At 54.6% G+C, this 17,551-nt stretch overlaps 8 protein-coding genes across 8 annotated transcripts; 3 read left to right on the top strand and 5 right to left on the bottom strand.

The window, feature by feature from the left end:
- Positions 1-462: 462 nt before the first annotated feature.
- Positions 463-3,596, bottom strand: tsc1 (Tuberous sclerosis 1; the record flags this gene model as incomplete). The annotated part of the gene is made up of 3 exons (XM_014694345.1): positions 463-590; positions 642-3,505; positions 3,583-3,596. The coding sequence occupies 3 exons, from the start codon at positions 3,594-3,596 to the stop codon at positions 463-465; spliced, it is 3,006 nt and encodes a 1,001-aa protein (XP_014549831.1).
- Positions 3,597-5,517: 1,921 nt separating this feature from the next.
- Positions 5,518-6,537, top strand: xanA_0 (Isonitrile hydratase-like protein; the record flags this gene model as incomplete). Its single annotated transcript, XM_014694346.1, has 3 exons — positions 5,518-5,656; positions 5,724-6,225; positions 6,303-6,537. 3 exons carry the CDS (start codon positions 5,518-5,520, stop codon positions 6,535-6,537), a joined length of 876 nt encoding a protein of 291 aa, XP_014549832.1.
- Positions 6,538-7,088: 551 nt separating this feature from the next.
- Positions 7,089-7,265, bottom strand: G6M90_00g006760 (uncharacterized protein; the record flags this gene model as incomplete). The annotated part of the gene is made up of 1 exon (XM_066129619.1): positions 7,089-7,265. One exon carries the CDS (start codon positions 7,263-7,265, stop codon positions 7,089-7,091), a length of 177 nt encoding a protein of 58 aa, XP_065986122.1.
- Positions 7,266-8,262: 997 nt separating this feature from the next.
- G6M90_00g006750 (uncharacterized protein) lies at positions 8,263-8,808 on the bottom strand (the record flags this gene model as incomplete). The annotated part of the gene is made up of 1 exon (XM_014694347.1): positions 8,263-8,808. One exon carries the CDS (start codon positions 8,806-8,808, stop codon positions 8,263-8,265), a length of 546 nt encoding a protein of 181 aa, XP_014549833.1.
- Positions 8,809-9,268: 460 nt separating this feature from the next.
- On the bottom strand, positions 9,269-10,696 carry G6M90_00g006740 (uncharacterized protein; the record flags this gene model as incomplete). Its single annotated transcript, XM_014694348.1, has 1 exon — positions 9,269-10,696. The coding sequence occupies one exon, from the start codon at positions 10,694-10,696 to the stop codon at positions 9,269-9,271; it is 1,428 nt and encodes a 475-aa protein (XP_014549834.1).
- Positions 10,697-11,770: 1,074 nt separating this feature from the next.
- On the top strand, positions 11,771-13,695 carry mfs1_0 (MFS glucose transporter; the record flags this gene model as incomplete). Its single annotated transcript, XM_066129618.1, has 5 exons — positions 11,771-11,913; positions 11,973-12,823; positions 12,889-13,004; positions 13,054-13,198; positions 13,268-13,695. The coding sequence occupies 5 exons, from the start codon at positions 11,771-11,773 to the stop codon at positions 13,693-13,695; spliced, it is 1,683 nt and encodes a 560-aa protein (XP_065985791.1).
- A 657-nt stretch (positions 13,696-14,352) lies between these two features.
- G6M90_00g006720 (uncharacterized protein) lies at positions 14,353-16,011 on the top strand (the record flags this gene model as incomplete). Its single annotated transcript, XM_066129617.1, has 4 exons — positions 14,353-14,370; positions 14,421-14,495; positions 14,567-15,212; positions 15,290-16,011. The coding sequence occupies 4 exons, from the start codon at positions 14,353-14,355 to the stop codon at positions 16,009-16,011; spliced, it is 1,461 nt and encodes a 486-aa protein (XP_065986090.1).
- Positions 16,012-16,278: 267 nt separating this feature from the next.
- G6M90_00g006710 (uncharacterized protein) lies at positions 16,279-17,210 on the bottom strand (the record flags this gene model as incomplete). The annotated part of the gene is made up of 2 exons (XM_014694351.1): positions 16,279-16,695; positions 16,800-17,210. The coding sequence occupies 2 exons, from the start codon at positions 17,208-17,210 to the stop codon at positions 16,279-16,281; spliced, it is 828 nt and encodes a 275-aa protein (XP_014549837.1).
- Between the last annotated feature and the right edge of the window lie 341 nt (positions 17,211-17,551).

Below are 17,551 nucleotides of genomic sequence, written 5' to 3'. Positions count from 1 at the left end.
AGGAAACCTGGATGTGTCTGGTTGTGTCTTCGTGTGTGTGTCTTGTCTTGCCGGGCATGAGGGGGGGAACGACATGTGATCTGGTCGTGTTGTTTACTATATATGCAGTTTCTGGGGTGACACTGCATGACGCACCAAGCAAACGCCTGCCGTTTTGTCCGATGAGCACTGTGCCTGAGTGGTAGCAGAGTCGTCATATGACACGCGGTACAATTTGCCAACTCTATACATACATCTAGCAAGCTGCTGGGCCACGTCACAGTTAGACTGCGTAGTTTGAGTTATCCAACCTGCCAAGTAATCAGGGACTAGGCATGGAGATGGGCACAGCAAGATATATGCCATTACCAGTCGAGGGCATGTGCAACGCCTTTCATTGATACCACTGTTGTGTCAAATGCCACGCAGTAACACCGCGCCGCAACACGACCAGCAATTGCGTTCTCATTCATCATTACACTTCTATACAAATCCCCTGATGCCTCTTAAGCCAGAAGACTTCTTTTCCTTCTTTGGCTTCCCTGAAGCACTGCTGCCATCATCCTTGCTCTTATCTCTCGAGTCCCGACGCAGTCGACTCTGTAGGCCGCCTAAATACCGTTAGTCAAAACTACCCTCCGCATCTTGTATTGGGAACTTACTAAAAGTTCTCTGGTCAGGAGAAATGGGGCTTCCCGACGCTTCGGCCTGGGAACCACTGCCCTCTTTCGTAAGTGTACTGCCTGTCGTAGTCCCGCCGGATTGCGAACCCCCGGCCGACTTCATGTTGTGGCCTGTTGCTTCTGCATTAGACAATGCTCGATGTGACCGGGCCTTGACAACAACCGGGCTGGTTGACAATGACAGATAATCTGCGTCCGTTGGTTGGTGCTGAGACGCCGTTGCCCGCGTTTGCTCTGGTGGCTGTTCTGACTGCATATCCAGCAGTGACGACTGAAGTGCTGTATACTTGCGCATCAGCAGAGCATGCTGTTTCTGCAGTTCCGCTTGCTTGGCCCGACTGGCCGCCAAAGCACTTTCTACAGCGAGATTCGAGTTGGACCCAGGCCGTTCGCGCTCCTCCTGCGCTTCAGAAAGTTGTGTTTGAAGAGCCGCAACTTGCGACTGGAACAATTTCTTCACGCGCTGAACCTCATTTTCCTGTGCATCTAGCCTCATCTTCAGAGCCTCAGCCCGGCTCTCCGTCTTTGTCGCAGAGTTTATCATCTGCTGACGTTCCAACTCCTTGGCTTGATGGTCTCTCTCAGACCTCGTCAGCCGTTCCACTTCAGCCTTCAGGCGGTCGATCTCGGCGCCATGTATTTCAATAGACTGCATGTTTTGTTTCCAGTTTAGTTCCTTGACTTCAGCGGCGCAAAGCAGCTTGCGGAGTTTGTCGCCTTCTTGTTTGGATTCCTCCAATTCCCGTTGCAATGCTTCCATTTCGGCCTGCATCTTCTTGGACTTGTGTCGCAAGTCTTTCAACTTGTTGGCCAAATCGGCCTCCCATTTCTTCGCCATGGCGCGACTCTTCTCTGACTCCTTTTTGACCTGCATCTCGGAGTTTTTAGCATCCTCAAACCGGCTCTTGAGATTTCGGTTCATCATAATCAAATTTTGTGTCTCGGCTTCTGTTGCTGCTTCAGCCATCTGCTTGCGTCGAAGGTCGCCAATATGTGCCATGTGCTGTTGCTTCAGGTAGCGCTCAAAACTCAAGTCATTTTGCAAAAGCAAGATTTGCTTTTGTAAGTGTACAACTTGGGTAGACATTTCTGAGGTTGGGAAGGGTGAGTGCGATGTAAGCGGAAGCGGCGCCGTTGCTGCTGATGCTGTTGGAGCACCAGGAGGGGCTTTCTCTGTGACCGAGTCCTGATGGCTCAGAGCAAGCGATGCGACGCTGTCGTTGGCCAACGATTGGTGCAAACCTGATTTGATGACCTTGTTAGACTGAATTAAATCTTGCAACTGGGGGTGGGATGGCGATAGTGTCAAAGTCGGGCTATCTGTCCCACCCGTTCTTGACCGCCCGTCGCCAGTAGAATCCCGATGTGATGGTACGCTTGACTGTGAGCCACGACGCATTGCAGTGACTGGTGTCTGGTTGCTTGAGGCGGAGTCTGAAGCCGTCAGGTGTGAGTTGCGCCAGCTATCATGCTTTCCACCCGGGCCGCTCAATAAGGCGGCATCGGCCTTGGACTTTTCCAACACATCATTACCGAGAGCTGCAGTGGTGTTGACAACCCCCGGGCTGGAGCCAGGGATTTCCGCAGAACTCAGATCAGCAAAGTTGTACAAGTCCGTCTCCAGACATAAGCCCATACACTCAGCCACGACCTCGGCAGCCTCGCTCTTTATCCAGCGGCCAAAATCGGTCTTTTCAGAATCAATGGTGAGAGAGTAGAAATTGGGATGCAACAGATGGTTTCGCCGGAAGGTTTCAGACCGATGGCGCATCTCAGTTGGCTGGACCTCTACTTCATCTGCATTGGCTGCATTGGCATGGCGCAAGTATCTCTGTGGTTTGCGAATATAGTCCATAAAGTTGATGGGATATAGACCGTACAAAATGGTATAGTAATTGGGAAGGTGAGCGATGGATTGGTCGTCGACATCCGGATCAAATGTTGCCACCTCCCATCCAGGAGCGGGTTCAGGACCAGCCCCGTCACTATCGGGCCACTCGGCCGGTCTCGAGTGTTCTCTGTCCCAAAACAGAAGGCGGCCGTAAATGTTGAACAATGCAGGCAAATGCGGTACCAAAGAGCTCGGCATGTGTGGCAGAAGCATGATGAGAGTCGTCAACGCAGCGGACACAATGGTTGTTGACGTGTCATGCTGCAAACAAGTCATAAGATTGCCAAATAGCGACGTATGCAGAACTTGGTGTAGATGCGGTGGTTGAATCTGAATAAAGTCACAAAGAAATCTCAGTGCCGACTTGCGATACTTGCTTTGAACAAAATACCCATCCATGGCGGTGAAGAGCTCCTTGGGTCGCTTCTTCCCGAAATTGCACAAGGCGTGGCGGATTAGCCTCTCATTGTACTCGGACGAAGTGTTACCATCCAGAAGAGCTGGGTAGAAGCGATCCATCCATACTTGAAACAGGCGGTCTATGATGCGGTTAGCAGCCGAGTTGGCTGCAAATGAGATTTGAAACTCGTCGATAAGAGTTATCAGATCCATGAGGGAGGCCACGGTCTCATCAACGACATATTTGTCTAGATCGGCCCTGTCCAAGATGCCCTTGCATGCATCAAACCACGGCAAAATTCTTTCTGGAGTCTGCAGAACCGGCAGCAATCGTCGAAGGATGGCGATCCATGGGCCTACAGCCTTGGCATTGCCCTTGACTCGCTTATCGAAGACAGAGAGCAGGCTATCTTGGAGGAGGTCGGCAGCGGAATTGTCATCTTCTTCTTGCTTTTGGGTGAAGGTGGTGAGGGTGTCGACGAAGGTATCTGGAAGTGGGAGAGACGGGTCGACGAGGAAGGTATTGATGGTCTTGACGAGCTCCTTTAACGAGCTGCAGTTATTTGATTCGGTCAGACAAAGCGTGTGAGCAGGGGCCAAGATGTATCAGAGAAGGTAGCAATGACATACGTTGTGGAAGCCATCGTCAAGGCTCCCGCGCCGCTGGCATGAGGCGCAGAAGATAGGGATATCTGTCGGCTTCTGTCGACTGCCTGAGAAGGGTTTGAGTTGGCTCGAGATGGAGTTTGGACTGCTTGCAGCCGGACCCGGAGCTGTAGATGGTGCCGGAGCTCGATCAAACGGATGCCGGATGATGGAGGAGGCTATTGATGCATGGGCCTGAGTGGATTGGATGGTGGTGCTGTGGTTGTAGACTCGAGAGCTTGCGCCGAAACGATGATGACATGGGAGCTTGTTGCAAGGCTGGAGAGTGAGCAAGCACCAGGTCGGCAGCCAGCCACTTGGAGGGGAGAGGTGGGGCAGGCAGAGTGCAGGGCACATGTGGGGCATATTTGCGCCAGGCGGACACAGGAGTGGTCAGTGGTCAGAGCACTTGAGGGCAGTCTGTGCCAGTACGAGGTTGCCAGCCGTCTGCTTTGGAAGGTCCGGAGCCTCAGATGCAAGGCGCTCACTTTGTCAGGCAGTGAAGGGGTAATTGAACCTCGGGTCCTGAGTGCAAAGATGATAATGAAGGCAGCCTCTTCTGTCAGGTACCACTGCCGTCAAACATCGTCAAACATGGGCAAACAATGGGAAACGTGCTCAACTGCTCATCACGGCATCGACAACATGCGACCCCACTTCTGACCTGACAGCTCTGCAGCCAAAAGGACACATCAATTGATCGGAGGACCCTCTTTCGCCCCTAAAACCCCGCAAATCGAAGACACTTGACCGCATGACCCGTGGCCCGACCCCACGAACTAAGCTGGCATGGTTTGGAACTGCATGGATCCATAAGGTGACGGAATGAAGTGATGCGAGGTGGGACGATGGGAGGTGTTGGACAGCTGATGCTGAGGTGTTGGACGGTATCCGAGACGGTATCCGAGTGGCCTCACTTTGGCCAACAGTCTTGCAATGACCATGGACTCCGCTCAAGGACTCGAGCTCCTCGGTGAACTACCTGACCGAGCCCCAGGAGACTTCTAAATGCCTGCCCAGCGCGATTCGATGGAATGACTCCAGGGCGGGTGCGTCACATCTAACGCGACGCCCGAGGTAATGATTGCCGCATCGAGCCACGCTGGCCCCTCTTTGATGGACGCAGCCCTGGTACGTCGAAACGGCAGATTGATGACTCGTGGTTCGACATGATTGCGTTCTGGTCAATTGACGGTCAATGGCCCAGGAAATGGGTTCAGTGCTGTCCAATCGACAATGCTATCTATCCATGGACAGAACCATTCTGTACTTTGTAGTCTGCCCACTCCGCGGCGGTGAGTTGGAAAGGCAAGCAGGTGGTCACGATGTGTCTTGGGACTTCCGGAGGCGGCGCCTCGTCCTTGCGTGAGCTCCAGAAACGATGCCGCTTCCCAGAGTCTAGAATGACCGCCAGCTGCCCGAAGCTCTTAAGCTCAAGCTCCACGTCTGGCTTGGAGTCGTGGACCCCTCTTTCCAGAGTTGATCGTCTTGCTGAGGCGCTCTCTGTCTTCCTTCCCCGCGTTTGAACATGTATACATGTACCGGATACCATGTCGTACTGTGTTCGGTAGGGAGTATCCATCATCCATCCATGCCACCACGCATATATACTTCACATCCTCCTCACCTTGTTCTCTTCCCCCTCTTCCCCCTCCTTCTCCTCTACTCATCGACTTACAACGTGCCGTCTTTTACTACCCATTGACCCTCATCAGCCTCATCAAAGGCTCTGCCCAAGGACCCTAGCCCGACCATTTCTATTTTCTGGTCGCTTTACACGCCTTTAGACGGCTTCAACACACCACACCACCACGCTGCTCAGCCCAACACACCACAAAGTCACCCCCCTTTCCTGTGACTCACTGACACGACCAACCTCACTTCCCCCAATCCAAACATCTACACTTCAATACCGGCAAGATGGCTGCACATAAGACGTCCGCAGTGTCGGACGAACCCATTGAAGTCCTCATTGCCCTGCACAACAAGTTCGACCTTCTCGACCTTGCGGGGCCAATGGAGGTTTTCACCACGGCCCAACACGACCCTAAGGACGAGAGTAAGCTGAGTTGCCTGACCATTTCTTATTCTTTCACGTAAACTAAATTGTTGCTAACTTCCACCAGCCTCCAAGGCTTTTGAAGTGACTCTTGCCGGGGCTGAGCCCAAGGTCCTTTCCGAGCAGGGTGCCATTGTTGGCTCTCAAATCTCCTTCAAGGAAGCCCACGAACGCCTCGAGGACTTTGATATCCTCGTCATTCTTGGTGGCAATTCCGATGAGATCCTCAAGGCAGACACCGAGCCACTTGGCCTCATCAATAACTTTGCTGAGCTCCAGAAGAAGGATCCTGCCCGTGAACGCACCATCCTCTCTGTGTGCACGGGATCTCTTTTCCTTGCCAGAGAGAACATTCTCTCTGGCCTCTCTGCCACCACTCACCCCGACTACTTGACCAAGTTCGAGAATGTTTGCAGCGATGCTGCTACTCGCAACATGACTGAGCGTTGCGACGTCGTTGAAGACGCCCGATACGTCGTCAACAACCTCCGCTTCGACCTTGGAGACGAGGATGAGAATCCATACATTCGCCGCAAGTCAGACGCTGGGCGTCGTCCCTCGAATGCTCGGTAAGATTCAACCTCAAGGCGGATGCTGCTTTTGTGTGTGTACGTGAGTGAGTGTGACGTTGCTAACAGGCTCGCAGAAAGGGCAGCATGTCTTTCAAGGGCTCCAACTCTCGCCGCGAGTCCATTGCGCGCCGTGCCGCGATGCGCCTCGGTGGTCTTCGCGTCATCACTGCTGGAGGAGTAAGCGCTGGCGTTGATGCAGCTTTGTATCTTGTCAGCGCTCTGGTTGATGAAGAATGTGCGGTGGAGGCTGCCAGGTTGATTCAGTGGACCTGGAACAAGGGCGTAGTCGTCGACGGTCTCGACGTCTAACATGCTCATGCCGGCAGAACGTGTCGGCGATTGAATCGTGGTCTGCAAGTGTATCATCCCGAAAGGAAGGGATTGGTAGTGGGCCACGACGGTGTAGGAAGACCGCAATATCCTGTGTGACTCTAGTATAACTTGTAACGTACTCCAATCAATTGAAATGAATCTATGACTGTATATGTCTGTTCTGCGCCAGGTGTGACGTTACGATTTGCCAATGTAAGATTACACCCAAAACCCACGACGCGAGTGCTTGTATCGTGCGACGGGGAATAAGACACCAGTTGACGTTATGAGACTGATGCGATCAGACAAGGCAGGTAACGAGTATTGCACATGCCACACGCTAGGTTGACTTTTGTGCGAGGCCATGTATTGCACTGTGAACTCTCCCACGATACGACAGCGTACAACACAACAAACCACACAAGTGAATACTGGCCGGATGAGGACAGAAGATTTGGATCCGCTGCTGAGTTCTCCCTCTCCGTCTCTCACAGGGAAGGAAAGGACTAAATCGTCCAAACCAAATGACACCTCCGCAAAGCAATGCCTCAAAGCTCGAAATGAGGGAGCGTAGCATCCGCAATCATCTCAGACATGGCCTCCCTGGCGGCCACAAACTCGGCATACGACTCGGCCGACGCGTCCAGCGGCTGTCCGATACGCACATGCTCGCTCCCGCTCTCCAGCAGCGGATACGGCAAGTTGACAAGTTTTTCCACCAGCATGCCCAGCTTACGCCCGCCGTCATCTATGTAATCGTGTAATTCATCTGGAAATAAACGCGCCGCCCCGCGAAATCAGCAAGCCGGCTTACAGGGAAACCTTTTTTTTTTTTAAAAAGAATTTACATACTCTGTACTACTGGTGGCGCTTATACCGATATTTGCGCCCACGAGGAGCACGCGTTATAGGGGAAGGGCATTTTTATTCTATTTTATTTTATATTCTTTCTTTCGGGGTGGGATATAAGTATGTAAGGTGTAAGTGGGAATATTATTGCGGTGTTGGCCGACTTATTTACTGCCTGGCCGGCAATCAGTAAGGATATAATCTGAGGCAGCGACTCGGCCTAATTTATATTTTCGCCACAGAGGGGAGATGGAGACGGGCTTGAGTTGCACATGGACTCTTAGAGTTGGCATCTGTTCCTATCCCTGGATGCGCGGATGTATGGCCCGGGCTGAGCCGCCGAGGTGTGGATTCCGGAGGGCCAGCTGATTCGGGTAGCCGATCGTTGTGGGGCGTGGATGACCCGGCGATGCGTGGGAACATGGAACGGGTAGCGCCTTGGGAGAAAATGATGCAGATGAGGCGGGGGATTTGGCAGCTTTTTGACTCCTTTCTTCTTTTCTTCTACTTCTTTTTTTTTCCCCGAAGGAGGCCATAAAGTCCGTTGCGTGCGTGGCGTTGCCTCTTGCGGGAAACCGGCTACAACAGCATTCTCCTCGGTGGTGGCCATCGTGGTTCCCAGAATGGGACATGTTTACTTATTCTTCTCTGCTCGTAATATTTCCTACTTACTTCATCTCAGCCAAGAATAAACGCAGTATCATCAATGTTCCTGATTCTCCTCGCAATTGTGCAGCAACAAGCAATAGCTTCCCAGAGCTGTGCCTTCAAATACGCTCTTGTCCCAGCACAAGCAGTCTTGAATGCCATTTAATACCAACGCATACACGCAACTCGAGGAATATACATCATAATAATCCATATCCACCATGGCTAGTAGTAACCTCCATCTCCTCCTCCACCACCACCACTGTCGCCGCCTCCGCAACCACCACTATCACCGCCATACGAACCACCACCATCACAACTATACGAATAACCACTATATGAACCACCATCATATGAACCACCGCCATACGAACTGCCCCTACCCCCGTAACTGGACGAATACCCATGGTTGTGTTTCTTTCGCGGTTTCGGCGTCGGCGTCTTGCGCTTCAGGCTCCTGTCACTGGATTGGGCCATGGGCACGGGACGCGCATTGTAGTGCTGCGTGTTGACATCCAGCTGTTGGTTTTTGACACTGGGTTGGGCCACGGGCATGGGACACGCAATGCAGTGCTGCGTGCTGACATCCAGCTGTTGGCTTTTGACACTGGATTGGGCTATGGGCACGGGACGCGCATTGCAGTGCTGCGTGTTGACATCTAGCGGTTGGCTTTTGACACTGGGTTGGGCCACGGGCACGGGACGCGCATTGTAGTGCTGCGTCTTGCGATCCAGCTGTTGGCTCCTGTCTTGTCGTGAGGGCCAGCACATGTTGCGACTGCTGGGGAAATTGGTAAATTGGAGGACAATTGTCAGTGGTGTTTTTCGGCCGAATGTATCCTTTAGCTAGTGTATAAAAAGAATAGGGTCGCGAGCAGCCCGCATAAATGACTGAATGCTTGCAGTTGTCTGATCTGAGCTTGGGTACATAGGCTCTGATGGTTCGACGAACTGCACGGGCATAACTGCTGTTAAATAGTTGAATACCTCGGGCTGGCAAAAAATGACCATCATTCGCAAGCATGACACGGCGAATTTCTTGCTAAATCACCGCGCTATGCAGCTTGGTGCGCCGAGGCCGAATCCCCAAAGGAGACTAGATTCACGCCTGAGCTTCAGCTGACCAGCCCTCTGGGACCAGCCATGATTCATCGTCGGGCAGGGCGTGACCTTCAATTAAGCTTAATCCGCCTCATTTTGTCTTCATGTAAAAACCCGGCCTTGTAGGTCATCATACATTTGCTCTGCCCAGTATCTCGCCGGGCTTGTATCCCCACTCTGCCTCTAGATCCCGCAATCGCCATAATGCTCCCCACCCTGTAGTCCGATCAATGATACGGAATAGCCTTGCGACTTGAACCTGTTCGCTCGGATGGGTGAGTAGCCGCCCCGCCAGATAGAGCGGCTGAATAGCATTAATGAGGCTCGCCTTGTGCGGGTTCGTCCATGATATTCCGCAGACTCGTCTTGCATGCCAGATGGGCGAGCTTTGTGGAGACGGCAATTGTACCTCTGGAGGCCGTGTTTCCAACATTAGAATACATGCCGCGTGGTACATCTGGTTAGATGAGATGGCCGGGTAATTGGAAAACAAAATGGCGGGAAAGACTTGCTCTTGGAACGGCTCCGGCGGCGGCGTGGTAGTAGTTGGCAGCATTGACCACGGCCTTGATTCCAGCCAGAGTTGCAAGTCGCCCCATAGTCTAGTCCATTGCTCGACGAACGGTCTGGTATCCAACTCGTCTGGTTCTTGCAGCTCTAGAACCCTCGTCCTCCGGTACGTCAGGTCGCATGTCTTTGCACACAGATACACGGCCCAGTTGGCATGCATACCGGTATTATCCCGCCCGCTCTGATAGAACGTTGTCCGCGCGAATTCGTCAATTTCATCATTGGTTGAGACGCCTGCTGGCAACGGAGGAATCCATTTATTCAGCGGGAGGACTGTACTCTCTGCACCACCGGATATGATGGCTCCGCAAAGTTCCATGCGTGCATAGCACCAGAAGACTGCCTGCAGCAGGCCGCCCGAGAAGCCGGTAATCTCGAAGAATTCAAACAAGGCCGCGCAGCCTTCGATGTGGCGACGCCAGTTGCGAGGGCTGCCGGACATGAGCTCCAAGACGGCGAGTATACAAGCCGTCACCAGCATGTTGGAGTCCTTGGCTTGCAAGCTAGGGGCAAGGAGCCTGATGGACTCCTGATACAATTCCAAGCTGTCGTAGCTCTTCTCCAAGAGTGCTTTTCGCTCTATCTGACGGGCGGAAAAGGCTAAAACGGCGTAGAATAATGGCGGCGACCGCTCAGCCATGATGGGCACATGGATACCAAAGTGTCGCTCATGGTCAAACTTGTCAAGATACGGCGCACACTCGACGATCCAGTTCTTGAAGTAGTGAATAAGCTTGATCTTGGGAATACCCGGGACCCTGGAGAAGTCAAACTTGGACTGCTGGACTGGGAGTTCATCGGGCGGTCGCTGTTGATCTGAAACGTGCTCGGGAGTAGTAGTCTTGCTGGGATCATGGGAGCTTACGCCTGCAAAGAGGACGCACCGAAGCTCTTCTTGGAGTTCGATGAAACGGGGGTTGGCCGAGTATTCATCAGGAGTGGCCGAGGATGCTGGCGACAGGAATTGTGGCTCGTAGGGGTCGGCCATGGCGCGATGGAAGGTGTTGTTGGGCACCAGGCGACTTAAAATCACAGAACAATCATGATCAGCGAATACACTCTCTAGATGAGCATAGAGATGAAGCTGGAGCAAGGCAGTAAAGAAGATGTGACACGGATTTCATCAACCGTCGACCCCACAGGGACCCCACAGACCACACAGACCATGCACCTCCCCAAGGCGAGGCCCACACAATCGCACCTGCCTCGTGGATGTCGGATGGTTAAAGAAGCTTCGACCAGGCTCAAGGATTCGCCCCTGCCGCGCAAAGATTTCCTTTGCCTGCCTGGTAACGCGGCATTGAGAAATTTCAGACTGCAAAGGGAGCCGTATGTACAACACAACGATACGTCTGCATACTCGGACGGGAATTCCAGTCATTGAATTCTTCATTGTTGTATCAGCATCAATATTTCTGCATGTACGCCAGTAGGCCCCGGTCTGGACCAACACCACATGTGCACGCAACCTTTGGCTGCCCCCGCCCTGCGAGCACCGCCATCACAAACCTCTGGCATCATCACCCATCCGAATTAGCTTCGTGTCGACCACCGCATCATACCACGAATGGGTCAAGACCCAAGTCTGCGAAAGTCAGCTGCCATGGCAAAACCTGCCTGAACCCATCGCAGCTTCGCGTAACCAAAACCGCAAAACCATGGCGTCCTGTAGCGCGCCTGAAAGGGGCAACTTAGCCCTCGCCTTTGCCCCAGCCGCGGACCAATTGACGCGGCGATTGAGTATCCGCTTCTGCTTTGGCATGTCCCAAAACGGGGGGCGTAGCCTATGCACCTCTTCAATATCCCGGCCAAGAACCGCGGCAAGGACCGTTGAGGGTTGCGCTGCAGCATCACCGACTGCGGTGACCCATGGGGTGACTGACTCAAAGACGGGGGATACGGGGTGACTTTCCGGGGCAGCAACATACATGAACTTTGGTCTAATATATAAAGATGGGGGAACACGCTCCTCGATATTCATCTTGAGTAGGAGAAGAGTTGGTCAAGATTTGTCTTTTCCCCCCTATACACCCCTTTGCCGTTTGGCCTTGAATCTGCAATCATGTCCAATATGCCCTCGGATACCGAGGCTGCCACGACAAGTGTTCCCTTGGAACCGGCGCAAAGGGTTCTGGCGGGAAAGAAGTCGTTGTGGGAGTCTATCCGATCCAACCCCAAGGTGATCTTCATTGCCTTCTTTGCCTCGTATGCCCTCCCGCCTCTTGACATTTGGCTCACGTTGAAACTAACCTTTGTATCTGTAGATTGGGCGGGTTTGAATATGGCTACCAACAAGGTGTTCTTGGCCAATCCCTTGTCATGACACGCTTTATGAAAAACTTCCCATCGGTGGTTGAATCGTCCTCTGCAACGGGCTGGCTCACTTCAGTTCTGCAGCTTGGTGGTATCGTGGGCTCTCTGTCGGCGGGTGTACTCGGAGAACTTATTTCCCGAAAGTATACCATGTTTATTGCTTGCTGCTGGGTCATTCTGGGGAGCTACTTGTACATTGGTGCTCGTGACGGCCTACCATCCCTGCTATATGCCGGGAGATTCTTTACAGGTGTCGGCGTAGGACTGTTTAGCGGCGTTGGACCTTTGTACAATGCCGAGTTGTCGGCTCCGGAAATGAGAGGGCTGCTGGTGTCGTTTTATCAATTCGCCACTATCCTGGGTATCATGTTGTCCTTCTGGGTTGGCTATGGAAGCAACTACATTGGCGGTACTGGTGATTCTCAGTCCAATCTGGCGTGGAGGATACCCTCCATTGTTCAAGGTATTCCTGCCGTGGCTCTGGCAATTGGTATCTGGTTCATGCCCTTCTCTCCTCGGTGGCTCGTCAAGGTGGGCCGTGACGACGAAGCCAAATCCACCCTGGCCTGGATGCGAAAGCTTCCCGCTGACCACGAGCTTGTGCAAGTCGAATTTCTTGAAATAAAAGCAGAGGCCGTATTTGAGAGGAAGGCTTTTGCTAGAGATTTCCCTCGCATGGCCGAGCAAGGGAGCAAGAGCGCTTTCCGCGAGCAAATCGCCCAATACATCAACTGTTTTCGAACCAAGGATAATATGAAACGAATTATGACAGGTTTTCTAACGATGACTTGGCAACAGTGGAGTGGGATCGACGCGAGAAAGTAGCCTTATTCTCTTATTAACATGCTTCAAACTAACTTGTTGCAGTTATTTATTATGCCACCAACATATTCCAGAGTCTGGGGCTTACGGGAGGCACCATCGCACTCCTGGCGACGGGTGTGACTGGCGTTGTGTTTTTAATAAGCACGGTGCCCGCAATGGTAAGAGCAGTGATCATGTCTATGAAAGCAAAGGACTAACAGAAACCAGTTGATTATCGACCGGGTCGGCCGAAAACCAATGTTGCTAGTTGGCTCGGTCGTCATGGGCGTCAGCATGGTCATTGTGGGCATCATTGTTGCCAAATTTAGACACGACTGGCCTAACCACGTGGCTGCTGGCTGGACAGCAGTTGGTGAGTCTCTTCTATCTTCTGTAGCCCTCCCTCTCATGTGTTGTGGTTGCGAGCTAACAGAAATGCAAGCCCTGATCTGGGTGTATATCGCCGGCTTCGGTGCCACCTGGGGCCCGGTGTCATGGACACTGATATCGGAAATCTTCCCCCTGTCTATTAGGGCCAAGGGCGCATCAATCGGTGCCATGAGCAACTGGTTGAACAACTTTGCCATTGCCTTCTTTGTGCCGCCGATGCTGGAGGCATGGGCGTGGGGCACCTACATCTTCTTTGCCGTGTTCCTCACAGCCGGCATTTTCTGGGTGTGGTTCTGCCTACCGGAAACAAAAAACGCCACTCTTGAAGAGATGGACCGTGTGTTTGGCAGCCATACCGGTGAGAGGGATGCAGAGTTATTGCGCGAGGCGCAGAGAGAAGTCGGGCTCACGGCGTTGCTGGAGGGCCGCGTCGACAGGACGGCCAAGGCTGGCGTTGAGAAGCACATTGAAGCACTGTAGTATGACTAGTATTTCTGCTCTGAATGCGCAGTGAGGAGAATGGCCAAAGCGATTTGTTCCAGGGCGTGTGCGACAATGAATGGCAGCCAGAATGCTCACCATGAGCAAACCATCAGATGACCCGTGGGAGTCGGCGCCACCCGATGGAGTCGCTCACGTTTTCCCCCCGGCTTTGTCATGAGTGTGGCATGGATTGATGCAAATGCTCCATGATGGATCCAGCTCCTCAAGCCAATAATGGCAGCCACCATAAGCTCGCATCCATGATCCATCCATGCCCGCCAGTCCCTGATCCCACACCTCACCCCAGAAAAACAAAACGGCAGGCCAGCAGAACCAACACTCATTCATTCGTCTCTCTCTCTCTCTCTCTCTTCTCCCCGCGAGACGCTTCCAGTCCGGCCATGACCAGCGGCTTCTTAGACGGCCCCATATGCCTGTGATACGCTCCATCCCAGAAAACAAGCGCCGCGTCCGCACCGGATGTCTCTCTTGTCGAAAGAGACGGAGAAAATGTAGCTACGATCCCATTCCCCTGATTTCGCCATGTGCCCCGGGCTATTTCGGGTGGTATCCTGCATGATGCCCGAGGGGCCCCAGCATCGGCGCCAGATCTACAAGAGGAAGGGGAGAAATTAACGTCTGGTGTTGTAGGCGATGAGCGGAAGCCAAGGTGTACGAGCTGTGAGGCGAGAGGGGTAACGTGCGCGTATCCCGAATTGCAGTTTATCCCCAAGTCGACTGCAGGGGATGTTGTTGAGTCCGTGAGGGTGAGAAACAGTCGGTATGCTCGCATCAAGGTATTATGGCGGCTTTGGACTGTCCCATTGCCGAACACGGCAAGCCAGAGTGCATCGTCTAACATGTCCAGTTTGTGAACGAACCGCTGTCACCTGTATCCGAACCATCCAATACAGATAACAACGGCGGCGGCTTCGGCAGACATATCCGCAGACACTCAGACTCTCAACAGCTAGACGTTCGCGACTCGCGCCCCAGCAGCATCACCATCGACTCTCTTCTCACAACCGCCCCTTTCACCGAGGACCGCAAAAGAGAATTGCCGCTCGTAGATTGGGACGGGTATTTCGCTACAAAAGATGTATCCGCGGGGCGCAAGCACCTCGCCCTGCTACGTCATTTCCGGTACACCACGGTTCCCTGGATGGAGGCCGGGGACTTGTCGTCGACGTTTGGAACGGACATTATGCGCCTTGCACAGGAACACCCGCCGATCCAGAGCGTGATTCTCGAATTATCTGCGAACCAGGTGGCTCTGATTCGTCAACAGAGAGACGCGGCGGACGGACAAACGCAGAAGACGCGGATGCGTGCCCTCGAGGGCCCTGCCAGAAGGATGGCAGACTCACTCTCAGGCATCACCGAGTATCTGCAATCAGGGCCGTCGCAATGGAGGAGCCGCGCGGCGCGCGAGATGGGACTCGTAGGCCCGGACGCGACGGCGCTTTCGATCGAGGAGCCGCTGCGGACTCTCTGCAAGCTCCATTCACGCTTCGGTACGTCCATGTCCAGGGCTCCAGACTCTGCACCGCCGTCAATGGCCCGGGGACTAACATGCACTTGCACACGAAAGACCTGGCATCGTCCATCATTCTGCGCCAACGGCCCCTGACGCCGAGGTCATTCTACTCCCCGCAAGGCTTCCCGCCGGCGTGGAATCCCGAGTACCCCGGCGCCGCGTACTTGTGGTCGATGCACCACCTCACCGTGGCCCTGCACCTCGTCCACGACGCATCTCTGCCGCTCCCGCAGCCGCTCCTCCAAGACTCCATGTGCACGTCGCCGAACCCAGGCACCTGGGCGGCAAAGTGGCTCTCCTTGTGGACGAGCTGCCAGGCGTGGCGGGACCGGCGGCCGGCGACGATGCGGCCGGCGCTGGACATGGGCAGCCTCGAGGCCGACGCCGACGCCGACGCCTCGCTCCCCGTGCAGCTGTACACGCACGCGCTGGCCATGAATGCCAACGCCGCGTACCACCTGTGCTCGCTGCTGCTGCTGGCCGACAAGCCGCGGCTGCTGCACCGGAGGCTCCCCGGGCGCGCGGCGGCCTCGTCGCGGGGCTGGCACGTCCGGACCCTGGCGGGCATGGCGTGCGCCAACGACCTCGCGGAGCAGTGGGATCCGGTGCTCGTCGCGGGGCTGCTGCTCGCCGCGCGGGAGGTGACGCACCCGGCGCAGCAGGACGCCGTGAGGGCGTGCGTGCGGAGGATGAGGGCCGCGACGGGCATTGGTGTTGGCGTGGAGGGCGAGGTGGCCGAGCTGGAGGCGCTTTGGGGGGCCGGGCGATGCGCGTAATTCAACATGGAATGTTGACATTCAATGTTGCTTGTTTGCGTTGGCAGTACTGTCAAGTATGCCTACCTAGGTACTTGTTGGGGGGCAAATATATTAGTGCTGCTACACGTTGTGCTACCGTGGGTACATGCATGTGGTCCATCGACGTTGATGTTGCAGGTGCCCAACTCCAGATGTCCAGATATCCCGTGTTACCAGTCAACTCAAGTACCCAGTGCCACAGACCACAGCACCAGCCTGCGACGCCTCGTCACATCAACGACGCACTCACAGCTTACTCCGCGCCCTCCACCTCCCCAGCAGCTCCGTCACCCTGGTCCGGGGGCTCCGGCCGTCGACGTAGCCGATAAACGGCGCGCCGACCTTGTAGCCCATCATGCCGACGAGGCGCGGCGGCAGGTCGTCGAGCTTGTCCCAGTCGACGGCCAGCAGCTGGTTCTCCAGCGGCCGCATCCACGGCTGGCAGTACTGCACCGTCAGCGCCAGCCTGCCCGCGCCCGAGGCGTTGCGGCCCCCGCCGTGCCAGAGCGTCCCGACAAAGTACACGATGCTGCCGGCGGGCATGGCCACGGCGACAGCCTCGGACCGCGCGGGCACCCGGTCGCCGGCCCACGTGTGCGACCGGGGGACCACGTTGGTGCCGCCGTTGGTCGGGGTGTAGTCGTCCAACGCGACCATGATGGCCTTGTATTGTCAGTAAAAAATTAAAATAATAATAATAATAACAAAACACGCCATCATTCTCAGCAGCGAAAAAAAAAAGGAAAAGAAAAAGGAAGAACACCCACCGCGCCAAACGGCCGGTGCGGCCTCGGCACCGTCACGTACTGGTCGTCGTGGTGCAGCCTCTGCGCCGCCTCCCCCGGCCCAATGTTGACGCTGTGCAGCGCGTTCAGCAAGTACCCGTCGTCGAGGAAGTGGTCGTTGAGCGCGAGCACCGCCGGGTGCAGCGCGAACTGGTCGAAGCAGCGCGCCTTGTTGAGCAGCGCATAGATGCGCTGCGTGCGCAGGCCCTCGAACGCGTTCCGCCCCGCCTGCCCGGCCGGCCCCGCCTCCGCCGTCCCCGACAGCCGCGCCACCTCCGCCTTGGCCTGGGACACTTGGCTGGCGGAGAAGGCGTGCGGGATGACCACGTACCCGTCTCGGGTGACCTGGTCGATGAGCTTTTGGATATCACGGGTTTCGAGCGTTTGTGCCATTTTTTTTTCCTTCTCTATTCTTCACATCACTCTGTTCTTCACTTGCACTGCTGTGTCCAAATGACCCCGTATTTATCGACGTGGGGATTGCGACAGGTTGTGGGGTAGAGCCACTCGAACCGAGGCACGTCTCCACGAGGATTGGGCCGATTGGATCGAGGCAAAAAGCCAATCTGCAGTTCGACACGAGACCCCTGGACTGTAGGCATATCGTATTGTCGCTTGACCGGCTGTCGAACGCAGATCGCGGATGCCAACAGCGACTAGCTGCTGCCATGACAAACTTGCACAACCACAACATACAATGCGAACCAAGTCATTTATACATTACTCTGTCTACT

This window comes from Metarhizium brunneum, chromosome 1, assembly GCF_013426205.1.
Source record: "Metarhizium brunneum chromosome 1, complete sequence".
In the NCBI taxonomy this organism is placed as follows: Eukaryota; Fungi; Ascomycota; class Sordariomycetes; order Hypocreales; family Clavicipitaceae; genus Metarhizium; species Metarhizium brunneum.
The sequence above is the reverse complement of the archived record's forward strand: the minus strand, read 5'-3'. Positions and strand labels throughout refer to the sequence as shown.